Source organism: Theropithecus gelada, chromosome 12, assembly GCF_003255815.1.
Source record: "Theropithecus gelada isolate Dixy chromosome 12, Tgel_1.0, whole genome shotgun sequence".
NCBI lineage: Eukaryota > Metazoa > Chordata > Mammalia > Primates > Cercopithecidae > Theropithecus > Theropithecus gelada.
Genome location: NC_037680.1, coordinates 38,496,915 through 38,522,936, shown reverse-complemented (window position 1 = coordinate 38,522,936; position 26,022 = coordinate 38,496,915). Strand labels below are relative to the sequence as shown.

At 36.9% G+C, this 26,022-nt stretch overlaps 1 protein-coding gene across 2 annotated transcripts in view; it reads left to right on the top strand.

The window, feature by feature from the left end:
- FAP (fibroblast activation protein alpha) overlaps window positions 1-26,022 on the top strand; it is a 71,800-nt gene that overhangs the window by 30,577 nt on the left and 15,201 nt on the right. For both annotated transcript variants that reach the window (XM_025403873.1, XM_025403872.1), the window contains 9 exons: window positions 1,896-1,940; window positions 8,763-8,867; window positions 8,966-9,036; window positions 11,313-11,366; window positions 13,061-13,185; window positions 17,177-17,224; window positions 22,164-22,262; window positions 22,745-22,814; window positions 23,549-23,743. In XM_025403873.1, the coding sequence (XP_025259658.1) occupies window positions 1,896-1,940; window positions 8,763-8,867; window positions 8,966-9,036; window positions 11,313-11,366; window positions 13,061-13,185; window positions 17,177-17,224; window positions 22,164-22,262; window positions 22,745-22,814; window positions 23,549-23,743 (812 nt within the window). The remainder of the gene's footprint in view (window positions 1-1,895; window positions 1,941-8,762; window positions 8,868-8,965; window positions 9,037-11,312; window positions 11,367-13,060; window positions 13,186-17,176; window positions 17,225-22,163; window positions 22,263-22,744; window positions 22,815-23,548; window positions 23,744-26,022) is intronic.

Sequence of the window (26,022 nt, the reverse complement as noted above, 5' to 3'; positions counted from 1 at the left end):
AAACAATATTTAAGGTTAAGTGACCCAGCAACATTTTATTCATGCTGAGAGTCACGCCCAAAACAAAGAGGCAAAGAAAACTGATAACAATGACTTGTAATAAATTCTAATAGTGAGATTTATTAAGAAGTTTGTAGTTAGGGGAAGAAACATCTTTTATATTATGCTTCCTCCTCTGAAAAGGGAATTAAAATTAATTTTACTTTTATGTCTAAAAATAATAAATCCAAAAAGTTTCACTATTTTTTCCAAGTCTTATCTTACTTGTTCTCTCTGAGGCGTTGGCCTATCCCTATAAGAGAAAATCCAGACTGTGTTCTTAAAATTTGTTGTTCCCCTGCCTTTTATGACAGTACACCCTCTCATGGTTCTCCTTCTGCTTCATTGACTGTTCTTTTCCTTTCCAGCTCTTCTTCTGACTTCTCTAGAAATCTTATTATTCTCCAAGTTAATGTATTTGCAAGGTAGGCTAACTGCTGTAACAACAACAATAAAAACCTCCAATCATTCAGTTGGTTAATACAGTAGAAATTTATTGCACATTCATGTAACCATCCAATAGTGAGTCCAGGTAAGTGGGGTATGGTGGGGGTTGGGGAATGGTGTACTCTGCTCCATATAGTCATTCAGGAACCCAGGTGATGGCATTTCTGCTAACTGGCTTCCAACACTATTCCAAAGTTGGTCAAACCTGAGCATCAACATCCAGTTGAGGGATGGAGAAAAGAATGAAGGATAATGTAAGAGAGGCTTTTATGGGCTAGGCCCAAAAGCAACCCATTTCTGTTCACACACCATTGACTAGAACTTATCAAATAACCACAGTCAACTGAAGGAAGGCTGAGAAATACATTTCCTACCCGTATCCCTAGCAAAAAGAGGAAATGGTCTGCTGATTATCCTGCTGTCTGTCTCAACTCTGTGTTTATTCACTTTGGGTAATTTTAATCTATACCAGAGTTTTTGGTATACTTGCCAATAACTCTCAGACTTATTTCTGAGGATTTGAACTTTTCAATATGCATGGCTTCATTTTCTCTGTTCCATTCTCAATGCCTTGAGCTTGATTAGAGTCTTTATCATTCTTTTCCCAAACACTACAATAGCCTTCCAGTTGGTCTCTCTACCTCCTTCCCTCTTACCCACTTTTAGTTTATCCTCTGCATCATGTTCATAATTTTATTTTCCAAATTGTGAATTGGAAGACCTTCAAAAGATTTACCAAACAGGAGAAATTGAAACTTTTTAGGGTGCCATAAAGTTTCTCCAAGATCTTGCTCATAAACATGCATTCTCCTTCATCTTCTAACTCTTTCCTGTAGTCACTCTCCACTCAGCCATACTGAACCATCTGTTGGGTGACTAAGCTGGTCTGGTCTCTATGCTATTTATTTTACCTAGAATGTTCTTCTTTTTCTAATTATTTGTCTAGAAAAGTCTAGTCATTCTTTTAGGATTACTAAATGTTTGTTCAGTAAATAATCAATTACATTATGTTAAAATATAACCCAAAATAAGATTCAGTGCAAATTTTAAAATTTTAGCTACTTCATGGGACCCAGAAAAGAAAGAATTTAACCTAAACTCCACTGTTTTACCTACACCACATCAAGTGGATTGTGCTGGGCCTCCATAGATGTTGTGATAATTCCAAGTCACTGCCTCATGGAAGGTTTAGACATAATTATTAAGGATCTGCAATAAAATTACCCATGTATATACAACAGGGCTGTTATATGAGAGTTTTAATATTGTCCTTTTAAACTCAAATAAGTTAGTTGACTAGTAATGGTACACTCTGATCAGGCAGCTTAACTGTTTCCAAATGTCCAGATTATATTTAGGAAAAAAATGTTCTCCTAATACTGTGTTCGATGTGATCTTTTGTCTTTTAGACCCAGGAGCATATAGAAGAAAGCAGAACTGGATGGGCTGGTGGAGTATGATTTTGCTATCTTTTTCTTATGTAAATTTCAAATGAAATTTGACAGATTCTCAGCTATCAAAGGACTATTTGCAATGTACCCAAACTGGCACTACTTATTTTCATAGAAAAAATAGCAAGGTATAAAACATATAGGTAGTGATCTCTTGAGTGATTTTGTGCCAGACAATTTCAATGTCCATCTTTTTAGAATTCTATTGAAAATAACTCATACTCCTCATGTTCCAATTTTAAGTTTGTCAACTGAATCCTTGATATCTAGAACTAATATTACTTTTTAAACAAATACAATATAGATCATTTTTCAAAAGTAAACAAAATCCCTGATCTGTTAAAATAATCTTAATAATTACTAGTCATCTGAATCTAAAAAAATAAATACATTGGGTATCCTTGTAATTTAAAGACAATCTACCTCTTATTAAACTTCATATAACATGTACTAAATTTCATATATGTATACTGCTTCCAGTATTTAATGATTTGGTAACAAACAGGAAAACGTGTGTTTTGTTTTTTGTGATCATTTATATTTGGAAGTTTAGGATAGATTTATTCAATAATTGATTAGGATTTTTAAGGTAAAAATGATGCTTGAGGTAAATACCAATTGTATTTTATATCATATATGAAGAATAAAAATTAAGACAAGAGAATAAGTGAAGGTTAGTAGATGCTGCCACTTACCACAAACACGAAATTCAATTCAATTAGTATTTGAAGACGAAAGGCTACTTCTCTAAGATTTGGACGCATTATGCAATGAAAAAGGAAACTCTTAAGACCTGGTTTAACACATTAGCTCATGATCCAAGGACAAAAAAAAGTCAGAAATCAATTATAAGAGGATAAATTATATAAAAATTTAAACTTAAATTGGCTGGGAAAAAGATAAATTGTAAAGTGATAATCTTCAAATATTAAAAACTCTTAATTGTACACTTTTCTGGATCCAGTTGATTTTGGCTTACATGCTGTTTAATTTATACTCTGTGTTTAATTAAAGATACTGCAGTTTTATTCATTAACTAGGGAATAGTTACTTTATTTATTATATACAGTAAGTGTAAATTACATTCTGTGGTAAAAAGATAATAAAGATAAGTATGTAATTCAGAAAAAAAAACCACTCCTATTTGAACTCACTTTTCTACTGTGCTAAATATCACAGGAAAAAAGAGTAGTATTCAGTGAAAGAAAAGTATTCTCTAAATTTTATAGATTCTTAATCAATCTGAATCTCTGACTCTCACCTTTCAGAAAGGTAATTCTTAGATCGGTATTTGAAATTTTGAGGAAAAAAAGTTAATCTACCAATCCACTCCCATTACAAATATTTCTAGTAAAGAATGAAGAGAAGAAATAATGCTTGAAAATATTCTTTAGTCATGTTCTCCAAGATGATAATATAACTAGATTTACTATACAGTTATATGAATAATGTAATTTTATAATTATATCAACAATGATACCAACAACCCTTTCAAAGACATTATCTTGAGCATCTATACACATTTATTTTGAAAATGCTGCAGTGTTCAAAACACTCTGAAACACTTTAGAATGCATCTTTTGAAAGCTCATATTTATAAGCATCTTCAGCATCTTAATTTAAAAATCTGTATTGCATTAACCTTGCATTCTCATCAAATTGAGCTGGATGAATGAATGAATTGCCTGCAAAGCTTTCAAACTTTTTTTTTCTCCCCCGCGACGGAGTCTCACTCTGTCGCCAGGCTGGAGTGCAGGGGCGTGATCTCCGCTCACTGCAAGCTCCGCCTCCCGGGTTCAAGCGATTCTCCTGCCTCAGCCTCCCGAGTAGCCGGGATTGCAGGCGCCCGCCACCACCCGAGCTAATTTTTGTATTTTTAGTAGAGACGGGGTTTCACCGTGTTAGCCAGGATGGTTTCAATCTCTTGACCTCGTGATCCGCCCGCCTCGGCCTTCCAAAGTGTTGGGATTACAGGCATAAGCCACCGCCCCCACCCCAGCTGTAGAACTTTTTTAAAAAATACCCTCAGTGTCAGGAGATCGAGACCATCCTGGCTAACACGGTGAAACCCGGTCTCTACTAAAAATACAAAAGAAATAGTCGGGCGTGGTGGCGGGCGCCTGTAGTCCCACTACTCTGGAGGCTGAGGCAGGAGAATGGCGTGAACCCGGGCGGCGGAGCTTGCAGTGAGCCCAGATCGCGCCACTGCACTCCAGCCTGGGCGACAGAGCGAGACTCCATCTCAAAATCAAACAAACAAACAAAGAAAATACCCTCAGTGGAGGCACATATGCCTCCTTTGAGAGAAGATGAGGTCCTTACACTAAATCAAAAGTCATTCCCAACTAAATGGCATGAGCCACCGTGCCCAGTCCAGCTGAAGAACTTTTTTAAAAAAATACCCTCAGTGCGGGCGCATACCTCTCCTTTGGGAGAAGATGAGGTCTTCGTATTAAATCAAAAGTCATTCCCAACTAAATCTAGAGAGTAAATGAGTTACTTATCTGGGACTTGTGATTTTTGTGCCAGATCATTTTAATATTCATAGTTTTATAATTCTATTGGGAGCAACTTATTTTTATATACTAATCTCAATCTCTTCACATGTATTCAGTAGTCAGTAAAACTTCTAAATTCCAGAAGACAAATTATCAAAAATTATTTGCAATGATTGTTTTCAAGAGTAAGTTTACACTCTCCCAAGACACCTGCTTTAAATGGATTATTAATTAGCTTTTGTAAGTTCTGATATGCCTTTTGAAAAAGTCTGGCCACAATTTTGTATAGCCATAACTCATATGTAATAATATATTGTATATTTAATAGCTTCCTTTGACCTATAATGAAACTAGTGGCTTAATAAAATTAACCAGAAAAAAACTAGAAATGTGTATGTATTTCAGACATTCGTTCAAGTAACATTTATAGGGTCTTTAGATAAAGTATACATGCTAGTCATATTAGTATAAATTTTAAAAGCTATTTTTGATATGTGGTTTCTTTTGAACTTGTCAGAGATATTGAAAATGGAAAAAGACTCTCAGAAATCACCTAATGAATTAGAAAAGGGAGATTAAATGTCTAGTTAAAAGTAACTGGTCTGTTAGTTGCAGGCACAGAACTAGCAAATAGGTTTGCTGAGAACTTTACTTACCACTTTTTCCCTCCAGCACTGGCACATCCAGTCTCTTAATTTAGGATTAAAAACCTAACTTCTTTTTTGGTATTTAATCAGGAAAAATAACAACAAACTTGCTTTTGAAACATTTTTTGTTTTGTTTTGTTTTGTTTTTTTGCTCTGTAGAGAACAGACAGAAAAGTGAAGAGTTAATCAAAGGAACCTAGTGCTTAGTTCCTTAAATTTGGAGAACAAGCACTGAAGGCATTATGCTTAGACTGCAAAGTCACACCAATTATTTTAAAATAATTTAAGCAACACACTACACCTTCTTTAGGCAGCTGGCAAAATCCCTTGGTTCAAAAAAAATGAATTTTCTTCTTGATGCTTGAAAGCTTGTGCTTTTGATTGAATGTGCACTCAGTTTAGGGCATCCGCTTTAGGTCATTTAACAGCTATGGCAAGATATTACATGGCAGTAAATAATCTCACCTTCCAGGTAAAATATTTTAAATGGCTTTGCACTTCATATAGAGATGAGTAATCTATCAAAAAATCTAAGCATGATAAAGAAACCAGTGTAAGGGCCTCATTAAAACTGAGGACAACTTAATGTGGGTGCTTATCTAGGGTCCAGGTATGACTTGCAAGAAGCACTTAACTCGGAACACTTTATGGGCCTAGCTCTAGCAAAATGAATGTGGACATATTTCACACTCTCTTTACCTCACCCAAGTTACCTGTTCATCTAAAGCAGCTGTCTTCAATGTGTGCAATGAAAGGGGAGAAGATAACAGTGCTTGCTTATCAGAAATATTCTTCCTGTTTGCCTGATTCTAATATCTTAAAACATAATGCTCTGCCCTGTTTTTTTTTTATTTTCAATAAAAATGAGATGTTAAGTTTTAATCTAGAACAAAGCTCCTTCAAAAGTCCTTTACTAACTGACTGCAGGCTTGCAGACAATTTTTCTTTTTACTGTGGTACCTTAAAAAATGTTGTGACTCAGATTTCATTTTAGTAATTAAGGCAATATAGAACCAAATTTTGTGTTTCACAACGAGGAATAAGAAGGAGACATAGGCTGGGTGCAGTGGCTCACACCTGTAATCCCAGCACTTTGGGAGGCCAAGGTGGGTGGATCACCTGAGGTCAGCCTGACCAACTGTAAATTAGCTGGGCATGGTGGTGCATGCCTGTAATCCTAGCTACTTGGGAGGCTGAGGCAGGAGAATCACTTGCACCCGTGAGATGGAGATTGTGATGAGCCAAGACCATGCTCTTTGCACTCCAGCCTGGGCAACAAGAATGAAACTCCATTAAAAAAAACAGAGAAGACATTGAAAGAGGTTACTAGTATGTATATTATCATTTAGATAAGAGGGTGAAATTTCATTCTGAAATGAAAGAAGGATTTTGTCAAACACTTATAGTAATAAAATTCTACCCACAAAATTGCTAATCAGAGTTTTCTATTCCTGGGCCTCTTGGTTGTAAATTTCACTTGGAAGCATTAGTCTCAATATGCAAAAGCCTACCAAGGTTGGTCTTATTATTAATGAAACTAACGCAGGAATCATGTAAGGAGGCAGCTGTTTCTCATTATTGCATTTTTTCATTTTAAAGAAAAACTTTAGACAAGTTAAAAGTAGTAGAGTTTATTTGAACACAAACAATTCATAAATCAGGCAGCACTCAGAACCGGAAGAGGTTCTGAGAGTTCTGTCCAGCAATGTGAGCTGCCACCTTTTATAGGCCAAACACAGAAGCAAGGTAGATAAATCACTGGTTGGCTACACTAGGAATCAGCCTTATTGGGTCATAGAGCCATGAGGCATCTACCTTATTTGGATATGGTGTGATATGATGGCTGCCTATGATTGGCTGAAACCCTTTTGCTGGACTTGTAGTTAGGTTTTGGATTGTATACGTACTAAGGTTGTGTTTCATTATATAGGAACTCAAATTATAGAGACAGCCTCAGGTTAATGGCCTTTTGCTTATTTGATTTAACTGATTTATTGATTCTAGGTAAATGTGGTAAGACTTAGGGTACTGTATTTGTTTCCTAGGGCTGCTATAAGTTATGGCAAACTTTGTGGCTTAAAACAACAGAAATTTATTCTCTCGTCATTCTGAAAGCTGGAAGTCAGAAATCATGATGTCAGCAGAGCCATGCTCCCTAGAAAGGCTCAAGAGAAGAATCCTCCCTGTCTCTTCTGGCTTCTCATGGCTCCTAGAAATCCCTGGGCATTCTTTGGTTCACAGCCGTATCACTTTAATCCCTGCTTCTGTCTTCACATAGCCTTCTTCCCTGTATCTCTCAGTGTCTCTTTGTGTCTTCCCCTCCTATGAGGACACCAGTCGTTAGAGTTAGGGCCCATTTTAATCCAGTATGAGCACATCTTCAATTTCTACCTTGATCACATCTGCAAAGACCCCATTTCCAAAATGGTCACATTCTGTGGCTCCACGTGGACATGAATTTTGGGGGAACTTAGTCCATTACAGACATCACATCAAATAAGTTGTATTTTAATGTCACATGATTATAATTATTTCATGAGAAATAATGATCAGTTGTATCAAAAAGGCATCAAATATGGGATCATCATTAAAGGAGCCTACAGTGACTTCCCCCGCTCTCTTCTTACTCCACAATGGGTCTCACGTTAGGTCTCACCAGGATAGGTATTTTAGCTAAAAGATACTGGTAGCTTTTTGTTGCTGTTGCTTGATACAGTTCTCATGTGGAGGGATACCAACCAGAGAGAGCTGGCTTTAAATCTGCTCTGCATGATGTAGAGTAGCTCTTTCCTCATGTAATTCTTTTAATGATTTGCCATCATTTCACCAAACAATGACCAATGGAGAAAGAAAAGTCAGCAAATGTAAGACAAGCCAATTAATTTTTTAATGGGAAATGTATGAAACTACTTTCAAAAATTTAGTGTAAGAACATTTGCAGAATTTCAGTTATCTCTATCATTTAGAATGTTGAAGTGTGACTTGTTCTGTTTCAAGGCACACTAAAGAGCCTAGCGTGCCTTAGGTAGTTAAGTGGTTCCCAGCAAGGTCTGCGTGGGGTTACCGGTTAGAGGTTAAACTAGGGCATTGAGGACAGTCTGCAGTCTGCTTCTTGTGCTCAAGGAGTAAACCTCTCCCAACGTAGGCAACCTTTTTCTCTCAAGTCCGGAAGCCCCTCCTCACCATTAAAAACTGTGGCTGGCAAGTCATGATCTTTTCATCTTCAAAATGTCTTCACTGAATGATTGGTATTAGGTGCTTGGCATCAGACAAATCAAGAATTAAAAGAGGTATAAGTCTTAACGAGCATCAGACTGTGGTCAAATACCTCATTTGAAGTTTTGTTTGGTTAAATATCAACATTCGTTTGTGATTCTTCCAACTCCGTTTCAAACCACATAACCTTCGACTTAGAAATTTAATCAAATTAAGCATTATGAATCCAGGGGTATGCAGTAGCAGCCAAGCAGTGGTTGGGATGTTCAAGTGCCTGTTAGAATCACTACATAAGCTGTTTATCTGAAAGAATGAGATTCCAGATGTGAATGACAGAAGACAGAGGAGGCAAGACATTCTGATTCCTCTAACTATGACCATACATCGCTTTTATATATTAAAACAAAATCTATGGTTTTAGTTTGGTTTGTCTTTTGAACATAACCTCTGTTAATTTTTTTCAGTTCTTTGTTTCAACACCAGTTTTCAGCTATGATGCCATTTCATACTACAAAATATTTAGTGACAAGGATGGCTACAAACATATTCACTATATCAAAGACACTGTGGTACGTTCCTTCCAAGATTTATCTCCTCAAAGATCATTCACTTGAGGTTGCTCAAATAACGCTCGGTTTCACACAACATAATGTTTGTCTTTTTATAGGAAAATGCTATTCAAATTACAAGTGGCAAGTGGGAGGCCATAAATATATTCAGAGTAACACAGGATTCACTGTAAGTATTGCACGAAGCGCGATGCACCATTCAGGTTTTAATTGGCACCGATGGACGTAAATGATACTGTACCAACTCTCTTAGTTAAGAAGATTTTTGTTACTCTATAATTCAGACAGTTGTGAGTTCATTTACAATTGTACATTTTAAATAACTAGTCAAAATGATTTTCTTTTGGAAAAAAGTCTTCAGTAGGTGATAATTTCTCTTCTGATATTTGGTAGGTAATTATATAAAAAGTATACAAATTTTAAGATAATAACTGGTTCTAAAGGCAAATTTTACCCTTCAGCACTTGAAGCAATGAGCAAGTTTCAAAATTCCCTGGAGGGCAGCCCATAGATATGGAGCATCTTTTGTAGTGATTCATTGTTATATAAGTTGAACATTATTATTTATAACAGCTATCATTTATGGAGCAATTACTGTGTACCAGATACTGTAAAGTAGAAATGGTTATCCTAAGTTTGCAGATGAGAAAAGGGATACTCATAAAATTTAATTAACTTGGCCAAAGGCCACAGTTAGTTAGTAGCAGACTAAGATTCAATCCTAAAGCATTAAATCTAAGGCTGTTATTGTTAACCTGAACATAGGACTGCTTTCTTACAGTTCTTTCCTCTTCAGTCCATTCTGCATACTATTTAAATAAACCATCTTCAAATAATCATTTATGATAAAACTGCTCTAATCACAAAAGTATACTTTCTTTCTATAATTTCTAATACAATCTGCATCTAGGGATCCTCTCTTAGTGCTGAAAATCTGCCCGCTATTAGCTGAAATTCTAGGAGCAAAAAGGTGAGGACCATTAGTCCAGGCTCATGGAATAAAAGCCTGTCAGAAATCTATTATCAATCTTTGGAATTCTTTGAAAGGAGGGTAAAGGTGTTTGGACTTTCTTTGGAGCAGCCATTAAAATCACTAGAGTAAAGGGAAGGGACATGCTCAAAACTGGTGGGAGATTCATTTCAGACATGATGTGTTGAGGAGGTGGGGAAAAACTGAAGGCGGAGAGCCCCAGCTCTGGTCATAAGAGACTTGGACCAGAAGTCCAATGCAGAATAGTGGCAATGCAGTAGATGCACTGAGGACAAAACTGCACCTCCTTCTTTGTTTGCGTCCTTAGCACTTAGCACAGCGCCTGACACAGAGGAGATCAACACACATTATCTAAATGGAAGAGAGAGCAGAATAGACAGTAAAGACAGATGGAGGCTAAACAGGACTGGCGAAGGGAGACTGTCTGGGAGAAGAGAGAGAAAAGAGACAAACTGGACCCAGCTGCAAGGGTTAGAGAGGGAGACAATCAGGGAAGCTTCCACATAACAAGGAAGCGGCAGGGGGCTGCTGGGGAAAGATCCTGAGTCCTTTATTCACAGATTGTTTGAGATTATGTGGGGAGGGCAAGGGAAAGGGATGATGGGAGTCACGCAAAGTTACTAAAGATGCATAGAAAGGTGTTAGTTTGGGAGATAAATTTGGTGCTATAAACAAGTTGTATTCCATTGCTTTTTTCTTCTACTTGGTGCTAATAAGATTTTCAAGATACCTAGGACAGAGTGAGAACTGGACTGCCTAATTGTCCTGAGAATTCAGTCAAACTTCAGTTATCCCAAACTTTTCACATTCGTGGGGGGAGAATAATGACAGTTTCTGATACTCAGATGAACATACAGCAGAGTGAAAACCATGTGACGAAACTGAATTTCCCACTTCATGGCTATTTTAAGACAGGTTAGAATCAGAACCTGGATACTTAAGTAACACGCATGTTCTCTTCTGACTTGTTTTACATTTGGCTAAATTTACATGCCCTGTGTGTGGTATCCAGTGTGATATCCTCAATTTGTAGCAAACCTATCTATTGACAGGGTTTCTATAAAATAAATTCAAGGTATGTTCAGAATCACAGATAAAATTAAATAACATAGTACAGAGAAACAGGTAAACTGTTCTTAATCATGGAAAAGGCAAAGTATGATATTAATACAATTTCCTAGTTAATTTGCATGGCTCATAATGAATCAGAATATAACATACCTGTAATAAAAACAGTATTCAGCATAATTGAATCTTCCTCTGATGATTTGGAAGTCAGAATAAACACGCAAATTCAGGTTATTAACAGCAGTTATTTGTGTACCTAAGCACCAATTAATAAATAGTTTCATTAGATGAATGCTTACCTATATTGATACTATATTAGTATTAATACTAACAATTCTATTATCACTTATTTATCAATACTTAATACTTTCTGAATATATTTTCAGGTTTTATTCTAGCAATGAATTTGAAGATTACCCTGGAAGAAGAAACATCTACAGGTAATTTATGTCCATTCATTCTGTTATTTCTGTATATTGACATTTTAATATAAAAAGTCATCATCTCCAGGAGATGGAAAATATTTTTAAATTGTGGCACGTAATAAAAATTATTTATCAATTGAGAGAAAACATTTGGAGAATGTTGTATACTACATCAGTATAAAAAACACACACTCTCAAAATGTTAGCCAATTCAAAGTATTTGTTTTCAAAAGGAAAAAACAAGAAATTCTAATGCTCATATAAATACTAAATACTATTTTGGTACTAAACACTTTAACTACATATAGTTAAATTGAGGACATTTCTTTATTTAACACACATTTGCTGAATACCCAGTATGAACCAGGCATTGTTTTTATTCTGATAATATGTGATTTCCTTCACTCTGGCTCACTTTGGCACCACCCATCCCTGTCCCTATATTAGTGCTTAAATTCAGTCCAGTTGTCCCCTTGATGACTGAAATGGTGCCCTCGACAGCCCTTTCTGGATGTGAAAAGGAAAGCGATAGTTACTACATGCCAGTAGTCTATTATATGCCAGGCACCTTTTAATCTGACTTACATATGTAATTTCATTTAATTCCTACAGCACTATGAGGCAGGTAATGTTGTTGGAGCCAGGATTTGTACCTGGGCATGCTGATCTCTGAGCCCTTGCTGTTAACTGCCTGCCTAATGTTTCCCAGGTCACACCCAAATAGGGACATATGCTAACATATTAACCCTAACAGAGGAAATAAGAAACGCCCTCTGTCATATTTCTCTGTTCCCTCCTGGATCGTGATCTTACTTTATGCGTGAAGAAGAATCACTCTCTGGGTCCAGCAATGTCTCTGGCCTGGCCACTCTCTGCCATGCCCAAGGCAAAGTCAGGGACAGCAGCAGAAGAAACTCAGAGGTGGCACAGGAGACCCTGACAGCCACCATGGGGTCCTGACCTGTCCAGACGCTAGCATGACATCATCTAAACTCCTCCACATGGAATTCTGATTCTGAGGGTGTAGGATAAGGTCCCTGAGTTTGTATATTGAAGCCAATCACTCTGTTCAGGAACCACACAGATGACTCTGCAGAGTGAGTGTGGGGGCAATGTGGGCAGGACAGATTGGCTTGTGTAGACTGTGTGGAGGGGGCATTCCTAGCCTGAGTTTCCACGAGCCCAAATTTCCTGCTGAAAGGAATGAAGGCACAGGAGGCACTTAGAATTGTCATTTCTTATTTCTAATTTGCCTATTATTAATTTACCCTTCCTGATATATGGTAAGAACAGGGACTCTTTCTTGGTAATACTGCCAGATTTTCCTTCTATGTTTTGCCATGGGGTGGAAACAGAGAGATAGGAAGATGAAGAACTATGCATTCCCAAGCACTTTGTAAAGTGTAAAAGATGAATGGTTATGGGAAATGACTACCTCACTGCCATTTGAGGTGTTAGATATTTCTCCCACTCCAGGGAAACCACATAGGGCTTCTTCCTCAAGGTTTGTGCCTATTAAGGCAAAGATGGATCAAAAATCAAGCTACATCAAAATACTGTGATTCCCCTTTACTTTAAATGATATTGGCAACAGAAAAATAGAGTGGGTTTGATGTCAATATGTAAATTAGTCACTTTACATGGAGTAGTACATTTTGATAAATACAATCTCAAAATTTCAGCTTAGTTTTATTTTCATTTCCCTCTAGAATTAGCATTGGAAGCTATCCTCCAAGCAAGAAGTGTGTTACTTGCCATCTAAGGAAAGAAAGGTGCCAATATTACACAGCAAGTTTCAGCGACTACGCCAAGTACTATGCACTTGTCTGCTATGGTAGGTAACGGACCTCACACAAGCACACCATCCCCACGGGCATTGTTGTCATCCTCCTCATCTCTATCTGATCAATTCTTAGCTACAGTTAATGAGCACTTGTTATATGTAAGAATCTTATCTTGTGTTTATAGAAAAAGAAATGAAAGGAGGATAGGAGGGTATTATTATCTTCACTTTTTTGCAGCTGAGGAAACAGAGCTCGGGGAAACAGAGTAACTCGCCAAAGGTCCACACTGCGGCTAAGCATCAGCCAGGATTGAAGCAAGGGTCTGTTGCCTCTAAGTCTCATGCTCTCAACCACCGCATTCCACAGCACTAAGATTGCATGCAGAGGCAACCTATCAGCTAGGCTTCGCAGGATTTGAGCAATAGCAATAAAAGAAATGTTCTCTGATAAAATGGTTGCTGGACTCTCGGCCCCCTTCTCCCAGAGAAATATCAAACTCTCACAGCCAGGGGAATGGACAAAGGCTTAGAAACCTGAGATCCCCACCTCGGAGGTCAATCATTCCTCAAACTGTAATTTCAATGGGGATAGAAAATGAACCTTTGTCACTCAAGATGTCCTTTCTAAATTTGGAAAACATCTTGAGTAATACATTCAAATATAACAAGCCATAAGTAAGAAAATCTACGAAACATTTCCTGATTGTTTAGGACATACGTACATTTAATGAATAATTTCTACCCATACAATTTTATTTTATGCACAACCTTTTATCTATATCTTGAGCATGTGGCAAACAATAAAACAGGTTAGGTTAAGAGGCCAATATAGATCAATGAAATATATTGGAGTCTAAGTCATTATGGAGATTTGGAAAACTGACTTGGGAATCTCTAATTCTCCAATTTCTGTCACCTCCCCCAGCTTATTCCTAATTTGGAGCTGGGAGTTAGAGTACTTGGGAAAAGGTATTACAAAATGTATACTACCCTCCTATTTTAGTATCAGCTCCTCTGGTGGGGGTATGTGGCTTAAAGAACAAATGGAATCTTTGGCTGCTCGATATCCCGGTTCAGTTGCAGAGGCCCTGAAGATCCCATAAAGGGAACCAGAGTGAAGGCTACCCTAACATGCCACTTCCCTCAGTCCAGCCACCTGGCCCCTGAACCTGAGCTGCAGGTCATTTGACTATGTGGACATGAATAAGCATTTTAACCCAAATGCTCCCTTCAAGATAGCACAAAGATGTCAGTTTGAAATAACACTTTCATAAAATGTTTGGTCAGTGGCATCTTTGAAATGTCAAGAGATTGTTGTTCATGACCATATGTGCTGATTGTGGTTACTGACATTTAAAGGTATGCATTAAACGTCCCTCTCAAGTTCTATGCAACATTTTTCAACCTAAGCTACGTATTTATGCAACATAGATTGAAAGCTTACATGCCAGGCACATAGTATCATTGAGCTAACCATACTGAGTCATTTGTTTATCTATCTTTTTCTTCTAGAAGGCAGGGGCTACTTTCTTTTAATCTTTGTATTTCTAAGACCAAGAAGAATGTCTAATACATAATAGACATTCAATGCTTGTGGAATTAACATAGATATGAGGTAATATTGCCGTCCCTTGCAAAGTCTACAAAAAAACTGGTTTTATACTGATGTATTTGCTGATGAATGCATCAGTGACACTACATTTACATCCATGCATTTATATGTGTATGCATTCTGCATTTGTATAATGCTTTAATGTTTTTGGAAGGCACTATCTCACATTTTATATTAGTTTGTCTTCCTAATATATACTTGAGCCTGTGTGCCCACTGAAGAGATGAAGAATAAAAGCCTAAGCTCTCATCAAAAGTTGGTGGAAGAGTCCTTTCTAGAACTTGAATCGCCTGACTTTTCCACCACTCACTCTTCCTCGGCAGTATGGTAATTTCCCATTTAGCAAAAAATATACTGTGTGGGAAGCATCACATCGTCTGGTGTTTTTGAAGCTCCAGTAAAATGAGTCACTGCGCCATCATAGGAAAAACCTTGAAATCTTTCCCTTCGGGACTAAGAGTAAAGCCTCATTATGTAACTTCAAACTCTCCCGAGGGATGGTTAGTAAGTCCCAGATGATAGGATCAAAACAGGTAAAATCATATCGATGATGCTGATGGAACAAAAGCATGCAAGGTAGGCTTCTCAAGGATTGATGTTTAGGCCACTAGGATCACACCTTCCGTCCAGTGTCAAATGCAGTCAGTCATTTATTTATCTCATTTTTTAGGCAAAAAAAAAAAAGATGTGCAAGTTTCCGTTATTGAAACTACACACCCACGAAAATTCCACAGGGTAGATGCTGGTTGATTAGACTCTAGAAATTTATATTCATGTCTCATTTCTTTGCACTCTGGCTGAAAATATAATATGTGTGTTTGTCCTCTTTCATAACTTTGATGAAAAACTGGCCAAAATGAAAATCTCTGCAATAACATTCTATAAAATTCTGAGATTCCACACAGGAACTTTTGGGTCTTGAGGGAGCCTAATAAATACTATCCTTTTTCCTCATTTCCAAATTAGACTAGGATTCAAGCAGGAAACCAAAATATTATCTTTATTACTTGTAAAGGCTAGTTGGAAAATGTGGTAAAGCTGTGTGGTTTCCCAATATTGCATCCCAGAATTATATTTACACAAATACGGGTATGACAGGGCAGCCACCATCTTCCTCCATGGGGCTTGGCACTGGCACAGGTACAGCACCGAGGAACAGATCAAAAGCATGTTCTCTGCAGGCAGAAAGATGCCAGAAGCAAGACAGAAGGAGCAACTCATACCCAAGTCTTCTCAGAACTCTACAAAAAATTCATTTCTCCTCTGCTTTGCATGGGCCAAGCATGCTACTCTAATGGGTTCCCTCCACATAGAAGGTAGCATCCTCACCCTATCTGGCGGGGGGCAAATGAACATGTACCTCCAACCTCCACATTTGTTGCTTTTAACCTACTGACGGAGCAAATTTATGCTTAAAAGATTTATTTCCAGACATTATTTGATCCTGTATTTCAAGTAAGGAATAATTCGTTTTTAATTATTTGTATATCTTGCTAAAAATGGCCAGTTTCTGCATAGAGAAGCTGAATGCATGTTGGAATATGTAGTGGACACTGGTGTGCCAGCCAGATCCCTTCATCCCCATCTTCAGGACTGACTCAGTCATTTCTTCAGCTATGAGAGTGCTAGTGGCTGACAGCTTACAGCTGAACAGCCCCCTAACCCTAACTCCCCCCAACACACTGGAGTTTTCTCTTCTCCCAGGCCACATCCAATGACTGCTCCATGCTAGCGAGTAAAGGCCGGCCTTGTTGCCACATTGGAGACGATTCTACAAGCCATCTAGGAGTCTCCATGTGACAGCAGTGACATCTACCTTCCTCCCCTGCCCCATTCTTCCTCCTCTTCCCCCACAAGTGTGCATCCCAATACCACCCCCACAAACCTCCTTCCAGGACTGCTTCCCAGGGACCTGCCACAGCATATTTTAAAAGGAAGTGTATCTCATATAGATTTCTGCATGTATTACCGCATGGAAGAAATACTAGATTTTACCCATCTCAATAAGCTGAACATTGAACCAAGAAACCAGATTGAAAATACAATCTGGGTACTGGTGAAGGTTGTTTGATAATAAAGACACAGCCAAAACTGGCCCAATACAGCATGACATCTTCCCAGAAGGCCATTTGTCACTGCAGCTTCTGGGGTGCATTTGTGTAATTAGATATTAACGATTCAGGATTAGTCTTGGAAAAGTGCACAGGCGAGGCCTCTCTCACAGCTGTTCTTTGAGTGGGCTTTGATCTCATGTATTGTTTAAATGTAACTTAAAAGTGATGTTTTCTTCTCTGTGGGGAAAAAAATAGCTGCAGAATTAAAAGATGTACTGGCACTTGACACTAATCACAAATATTACCAGCAGCCTGTCTTGAAAACAAAGTGTTATTTTAACACTAAGCCATGATTTTGTTTTCATCCTGCACACAGGCCCAGGCATCCCCATTTCCACCCTTCATGACGGACGCACTGATCAAGGTACTCTCTCTTGCATGCTATTTATCTTGTCTCAAGTAATCCTGAACTCTCTGCGATGCTCCGCAAGAGAAAGCAGGACAGTTTCTCCACACCACCAAGGGAACTGCGGTGGAATCCTGTTATCACACCACTTATTATTGCACAGATTTGGATATTATTTGGGTCAAACAAGATCCTATGAAATTTAATAATTCTTTGCAGTGAGAACCTGGCATAACACAGATGAGTTATATCAGAGGGTTTAATTCTATCTTCTCCAATCAGCCTTATAAAAAGCACAGATTAGAATTGGGAAAAAACTTAGCACATTCAGTACGATCTTCCTTCCAAAATAGAATTTCTAGTTTTTTGTTTTTTTTTTTTTTCTTTTGCTCAGGGGGTTGGGGGTAGGGGGTTGTTTGTGTGTGTGTGTGTGTGTGTGTGTGTGTGTGTGTGGTAACATCCCAAACCGGAAACAAATTCTACGTGTAACTTCTTCAGTTCAGAGCAGAGGGTGACTGTCACGCCAGCTTTTTTTGTTTTAACAGCTACATCACATTGTTGCCACGTATGAACGCCCTGAAATTTGGAGGCTCTTTCCATTTTCAACTGCTATCAAGACAGTCCTTCTCTATCCTGTATTTGTGATATTGGTTCAAAATAGTTCACATCTCAAAGACCACTGGTTTTGCTCTCAACAGAGTTGTCTGAGTGTCTAATTGCTCTGATACTCTCCTGCTGGCTCTCCATTATCTTTTGATTTACTATTAAACAACATTGGTTGGAGTTGTTGGAGGCCAGGGACAATGAGGCAGTTGCCACTTTCTTCAGCACTCATGCCTGCGATTGCTCCTGGACAGCTTTGGTGACAAGTCAGGAGACTGCCTTGGGATTAGTTTGGCTGTCAGCTCAATGGCTCAAGTATAGGTGAAAATAATGAGAAAAAAAAACAGAATCAATTTGGGAACTCTGGACAGGACAGGCATTGTGATAATGGGACTGTGAATTTAGTTTCATTTTAAGATTTTTTTTAAACCTTGTGTCTAATAAGGAAATACTTGTAAGAATAACGATTATGTTTCTTAATTTGACCATCTCAGTCAGTGAAATGGATTTCAAGTCGACAATGTTTTGTTTTAATAGAAATCACCATCAGTGTATAATTCCCATTTTATCAAGACTCAAAATAATAGCCAGCCTTTCTTTTTCCATAGCATGGATTTCTACTTTCTTGAGATCCTTCTTAGATTCCTGGCAGATCTCTGTACTGATTTTGAAGTTCCTTTATTTCACTCACTATTTACAAAATAGGTACATCCTCAGATATGTCTGATGTAATTAAATAAGTGCTAACTGAAAAAACAGAATTCAAATTCTTTCAGAGCACAGTTCCACAACTTACCTAATGTGAAATTATTCTCCTATGTTCATTATAAATACAGATTCCTAGGCCTTCCCCAAAGATTTTAATATGGTATATCTTAAGTTATGCTTGGAAGTTTGTATTTTTGATAGTAAATGTTCAACTGCTGTTTTGGAGCAGATGCTGTGTCTCTTGTTTACATCGCATTTGGTGTCAGCAATCTCATTTAAAAATATGTATGGAACTTCTACCACATTAAGCCAGGCACTGTGCTAGGTCCTGGATCTATCTATAAAATAAAGAGATACTGGGTTAGACGATGTCCTTGTCCTCAAGGAGGTTATAGATGAGTAGGGAATATGAACATGGAAATGAGCAGTTACAATACAGTGGGGTAAGTTCTAAGATAGGGGAACTACAGAAAGCCTGGAAGCCCACAGGAAGAGCAGCTCATCTGAGTTTGGGGGATTAGGAAATGTTTACTAATGATAGCTACCACAAGCCCAAGACTCATGAATATGAAGTAGGTGTTGATGCTGTTTGGATGATTGGCTTGATAATGGTTTTTTACTGAGATAGAGGATTCACTGTGGAGATCAGGTTTTGGGAGGATGATGAATTTTGTTTTAAATGTTGAGTTTGAGGCACTGATGGGATGTCTAAGTGGAGCTGCTCTGTAATGACATCATTTTGGATCTGGATGTCAGAAGATCAGTTTGGACTGAAGATACTGATGAAACTCATTAGTTTATGGAGCATGTGGTAACTAAGGCCTTGGAAGTGGATGGCATGAGCAGAGTGACAATACAAGAGTGGATAGGGTTAGCGGGGAGTGAGCCTACAACAAAACTGTGTGGAACATCAACACTTGAGAAATGGAAGGAGAAAAATGAGCCTGGAGAGGAGACCAAGAAGGAACAGGAGGAGGGGAATAAACTTGAGAGTATGGTATTGTGGAAAGCAGGGGAGGAGAAGAACTCAAGGAGGAGGAAATAATCATCCGTGCCAGATACTGCAGAGAGTGAAGGAAGACTTGCTCTAAATTAATGGACTTAGCAAGAGGGAGATTGACATTAGCTTGGTCAGAGCCATTTCAGTGGAGCAGTGGAGGTGGAAGCCAGATTAAAGCAAAATTAGGTCTGCATAAGTAAGTTTAAAAAAAAAAAAAAAAAGCAGTATTTCCAGTTGGCCTGAGTGTGATGAGAAGAGGGGATCGGTGGGATGATGGCTGTAAAAAGTTGATGTAGGTTTAATTTTGGTTTTGAAAGAGGATAAACATTTGATTATGAGTGAATGTTGATTGAGGAAATCAGGAGAAAAAATGGAATGAAAACATAGAGGAGGGAGGTCCCTAAGAAGTTGAGAAAGGATGAAGATCAGAGACAGATAAGAGGATTAATCTCTTGTGATGTGATGGGAGAGAATAAAGAAATTGTTGGTATAATTGTATGAAAGTTGGAACACAGTGAAATGGCTTCCTTTTCCCTGCAAAGAGGGGGAGGGTTATTTGAACATAGCGGGTAGTACTTGAACCAGATTCTGTGGGAATCCAGAAGAGCTGGAATTGACAGGGAGGGCCCAGTTAAAGCTTAGTTGCTTTCGGCACAGAAAATGCTCATTAAAATTAACTAATTCATGACAGGCCCTTATTAATCAGCCTTTCCATGGATTCTTCCCATAATTAAATTAATGAGCAATGTGGGATTTTAAAATGATTCAAACAGAAATCAAGTATAAGGTCCATCGCTGTTATAACTCAATTTCATCACAATGAAGAGCCTACAAATACATGTGGAGCAGATACTACATGCCAGATACTAGGTGCTGTGTGTGCTTGGTACTGAGTATACAGTGATGGATGAAAGAAAGTAAAAGGTATAGTCTGACCTGTACTCCCCTTGCTAGGTTATAGGTTTTTAATGCACAGCCTTACGGAGAAGCCCACCTGCCAACTCTCACTCTCCCCACTGCCCCCTGTGAGATTCTGTTTGTGCTCCAAGAGGTGGAAAAATTGCCCACTCACTATCCATAAAAATGCAACTCTGAACCCTAAAAGCATTTAGATTAAATTTGGCATTTCATTAAGCCATATATCAGAAAAGTTCAGGAGCTAAGAACAGAACAGAGAAAGAGTCAAAGCCATAAGCACGTGACAACACCCGGATACTGTCTCCCACTTCCAGTGCTTGTGGTAAAATAATACAAATAGTAATCAGTCAATCAATCAGCCACTCTGTGCACTTGATCCACACAGGAGTCTATTTATCCATGGCAGCTCCACACATAGAATCCACGCAAGAATGAAGGGTTGGCTCTACTGTACTTAGAATTGTGTATTCATTTTACTTTTTTGGTTTTAACTTTTAAGGTGTCACAAGTATCTCTTCCCTGATGGATTACCCAAAGTTAATGTGAAATTCATTATGTATCTTATACAAATCATACCCAAAACATCTATACTTGTGCTAAGATTAAATATAACATGTTGGAGCAAAATGCCATGAGTATATGAAAACTGAGAGTTACAAGAGAAGTGGTTTGGCAAACTTAGTATAGTTACAAGCACTCCTCCAGCTCTCTCTCTTCAGAGACCACTCTTTCAAAAAGGCATAAAAACAAGAAGTCCATGGACATCTTTTGTAGCAATAAATATACCTCACAAGTCATCCAGCCCCTCTTTTAAAATATAAAGCTAAAACTCCACATACTATTTGAAAGACTAACTTTTCCCTAGAAAATGCTGATGTCAATCCCAAGTTCAAAATAAAGTCTATAAAAAGCCCTCTATTGCTAGAAACCTATTTGCATGTATTACCAATCTACAGATTCAAGAGATCAATGGATTTCTTCCTTTTCAAATATTAAAGTGTGAAATATAACTGAGCTGAAGTATAAATAGCAGGTTTTAGATTTTTTAAAGATTTAAGACAGAGAAAGAGCATAGTGTGTGTGTGTATACACAATATATATTGTTGTCTTACTCAGATATATCACTACCTTGAGAGAAAGGATCTGAAAGAATAGCATACACAATAATTCAATTTCCAGAAAAAGGAGAATGTCCTATATTAATCAAGTACAACAGGAAAGTGTAAGAAAGAAAGATTTAAAAAATCACAGAAATAATATTCAACTTTACACATTAAAAATTAAAAAACAAATTTTGAAATTACACAATTAATTATTTTAAATTTGAGGCCCCAGTAATCCAGATTATATTTCCACTACATTTTTTTCAGTATATGATAAAATAAATATCACCTGCTTAGGTCATGGCTTTAAACTTAAAAACAAAACAGTTTTAGATGGGAAAACATCATTGAATAAACATCGTTGCTCCTGTGATCTTGCTCAAAATGTGTTTTGATGCTGTTAGAATTAGTTAAAGACACAGTGATTAAAATGTGATGTCCTTCCTAAAGGCTGATTATGGTCTAAAGGCTGATTATAAATACATTTGTCAATATGAAACGTCACTTCTTAAGCAAGCTTTTCACAGTTTCAGTTTCACCCATATTGAAGTCAAAGGAATTTTAAGGGAAAAAATTGTTTATGAAAATACTATTGATTAAAAATGAACATTTAACTTTTTTTCAGAAATTAAAATCCTGGAAGAAAACAAGGAATTGGAAAATGCTTTGAAAAATATCCAGCTGCCTAAAGAGGAAATTAAGAAACTTGAAGTAGATGAAATTAGTAAGATCTTTTAAAAACTTCTCGTTTATAGATATGAAGCTGAGCAATTTTCTTGCTTTTAAAAAAGCATAGGGTGAACGTTACAGTGCAAATTCTGTGATCTATTAATATTACAGGATTTCATTTAAAATAATGTTATGGTAACAATTTTTAGTTTTACTAAATATCTTTAATATGTTTGTAAACATGGTTGATCTTATACATTTTCAATAGCTTCCTTTCCACATTGACATTTTTCAAAAAGAGCTTATCTAATTTTAATTTTAAAATGTGTCCTTCTAGAACAAATAGTAATTCAAGATTTCTAGTCATTTATACATTTAACACAAAAATTTAATAAAAGTTACTTTCAATATATCCTCAATTCTTAACAATTTAGTAGTTGAAAATTGATTTTATGGCATATATTGCAATTAAAGATAATAAATGATGCTATGAGTACTGTGGAATGAAGATTTTTCTCCTTTTTTTTTTCCTCAAAGCTTTATGGTACAAGATGATTCTTCCTCCTCAATTTGACAGATCAAAGAAGTATCCCTTGCTAATTCAAGTGTATGTAATATTTTCTTTGGTGTAAAAACTATTTACTGAAAATATGTTAGATGAAATACACATTTATGAAATAGAATGAACCATTCTCCTTGGTAACAGTTCCTATTGATGCTGTTTTTATATATTCTTCAACTAATCAGAGTAAATAAAATATGGCTATTTAAAATAGATTGAGGAAGTTTTGAGATTTTAGCTGGACTTGCTTGCATTGGCTGTGTTAAATTTCCTTTGTATGGCAATTTGCCGAATGTGTCAGAATACCTTTGAGATAGAGAAATTGCAGCCAAAAAAATATTGTAAATCATCTTCACATCTTATGTAATTGAGTTAGAAATGAAATAAAGGAATAGAATACATTTAGTGGAATCACACCCAAAATCAGTGCTGACCTACACACAATTTGCTTAAAACACCATGCATTTTTTTTAGTATATCTTATGTCTGCTTTTAGCAAGTGGCAGGTGGCAGAAATGACGAAAAACCCACACATATTCCTTGAAATGCCAACCCTAGATGTATCCGTTTTGGGGAATAGGAGAGGCTGTGTCCCAAAACAACTTCCTTGTAGCAAACCTCTGGGAAAAGCCTGGACTCCTCTTGATTTTGAGCCAGTTCTAACGCCATTGTTATTTTATCACATAATTGTACTGGAATTACTAGAAGCAATGCTTGGCCAGGATGGGAAATAGAGTTTTACAAAGAAATCAAAGATTCTTTTTTTTTTTTTCCTTTAGGTATGGTGGTCCCTGCAGTCAGAGTGTAAGGTCTGTATTTGCTGTTAATTGGATATCTTATCTTGCAAGTAAGGAAGGGATGGTCATTGCCTTGGTGGATGGTCGAGGAACAGCTTTCCAAGGTGACAAACTCCTGTATGCAGTGTATCGAAAGCTGGGTGTTTATGAAGTTGAAGACCAGATTACAGCTGTCAGGTGAGCACCTTCTCATTCAAGCAGATGTCAACATGCAACAAAAGTCATGCAATCACTATTGTGTTTCTCCATTCTTCATGACTTAATTCTTTTTTTTTTTTTTCTTTTTCTAACTTAGTCTAAAATTATTACTAATCTTACAGGGGTATTTTTGCCAAATGTGAAAAAAAAAAAAAGTATTCATGGAAGAGCGCTGATAAATGTGTAGAAAAATGATTTCAAGCGCTAAATCACAAATACCCTCTTTTGAAGTGTTGTCATTCATTCTAATATCTTTTAATTTAGTTCCATTTCTTACAATTGATAGAAAAACTTTGAACTCTAATGATGATCTTCAGGGAAACAAATATCTGAATTTGCTCAAGCATTGTGGATTCTACCTCATAAGTTTAGAAATAGCTCAAGATTTTATCAGCACTACATGCTTTTAGATGTCAGGCATTCATTTGGGGTTAAACTTGCTATCAGTCAGCCATTGCAGCACGAAAGTGTTTGCCTATTTTCATTTGACAAAAACAAAGTCATTTTACACAACAGAAATTATATTATGAAAACATTTAGGGGAAAGACAGATTCATAATCTGATTTCTTCTTCTCAACTACATATACTTTCAACCATGATTTATGGTTCAATCATCTTTTCCTGAAACAGGACTACATAGGCACCAAAATTGTGGCTTTTTTAGAAACATTGTGCAAATAATTCTTGCAATGTCTCTATAGTTGTTGAATTTCTGTTATTATGTTATGAGTAGGTGAAGCTAGAGAATAATAGTTCGTAAATCTAAAAGGTAGCAGGCTACTTGCACTCTCAGTCATGAATATATACGCATGTGCGGATCTAAAGGTCAAACACTGTTTCACAGGCAAAGAGCAATTTAGAAATTTCTTTAGTACATTTTTTATCTCCTTAATGTCCTTAATACTTAATGATTTCACTGCAACATGCAGAACAAAGATTGTATTTAACAGCCAGGAGCCAGGCCTAGACAACACTTTTTTGTAATTTTGTCTCTAATCAAAGCAGAAGAGTTTAGACTCACAAGTAATTATTTTTAAAAATAGAAAGGTGTCCATAACTCATACATTTTCAAGTGCTTCTTTCATTCTGGGAACACACAAAATGCTCAATAAAAAACAAAGTCTATCTGAGTACGATATAACAAATTAGTAAGTAGGTTACTAACACTAAAATCTGTAGCTATCACTCAATTTCTGGAAGCTCCTTCTTTCTTACGGATTCAGACTTTGGCCTTTCAACTATTCACTTGTTTGGAGGAGATAGTTCAAAGAAAAACCCCACTGAGGTATCAGTTTCTCATATAAAGACTGTAGTGTGCCTTAATGAGAATATTAAGACCATCCTCAGAATTATAGCCTAATTCCATGAGGGACTTATTTTTAGCACCATGGCTTACATCTATTTGCATTTAAACCATGCAATAAACATCAAGGACATGTAATCCTGTTACTACATGAAAACAGAGATGAAAATATGCCTCATCTATAATTTATTTAGATCTTTTCCAAAGCTAAAAGAGCTAAAAAGTGGTTTATTTTGGCATTGGTTAAAAAATCATTGTCTTCATCATCATTATCATCACAACCCATCAGTAACAACAAAATATGTCATTATACTTTTATGCATTTATTTACCACCACAAATGCACCATTTGAACCTAAGAAGAAATAACTTCTTAATATTTTCCTTGGATGAAATGAAATTTTAAACCTGAGCCATGATGTTCAACACAAAGGACACAAAGCCATAAATTCTACCTTCTACTGATTTTCGCAGTAATACCAATTTGTCTTTGGCATTTAGAATTGAAGACGGACTAGAGGTGGTAATTGGATACCTTTACTTTCTCTGAGCCATTTTTAGGATGGAATCTGAAGAAAGTCTTCCTGCTGTAGGGAAAACATATGTTCACCCGTATACTCAGCCATTTAACAACATATCAAATATTAATGTTAATACATGCCATTGCAGTACATTCTGTATAAAATTGTGCAATTTGCAATCTCTGTTTTCAATGTGCTTACAATCTGGTAAAAGTAAATAAGCCACCTACACTCTGAAGGGACAACATTGTTGTTAGATCAAACTTTTAGTAAACACCCCAGAGAATATGGGCAGCTGCGTGGACCCATGCAAAGCCTATAAACAACAGTGGAGATGACAGCCAGAGCTGGCCTTGGTTTTTGCTTGAAATCATTCTTATGCAACTGTGAAAAGGAAGCCTTATAATCCAATGCTTTGAGAAAACAAAAGCTAA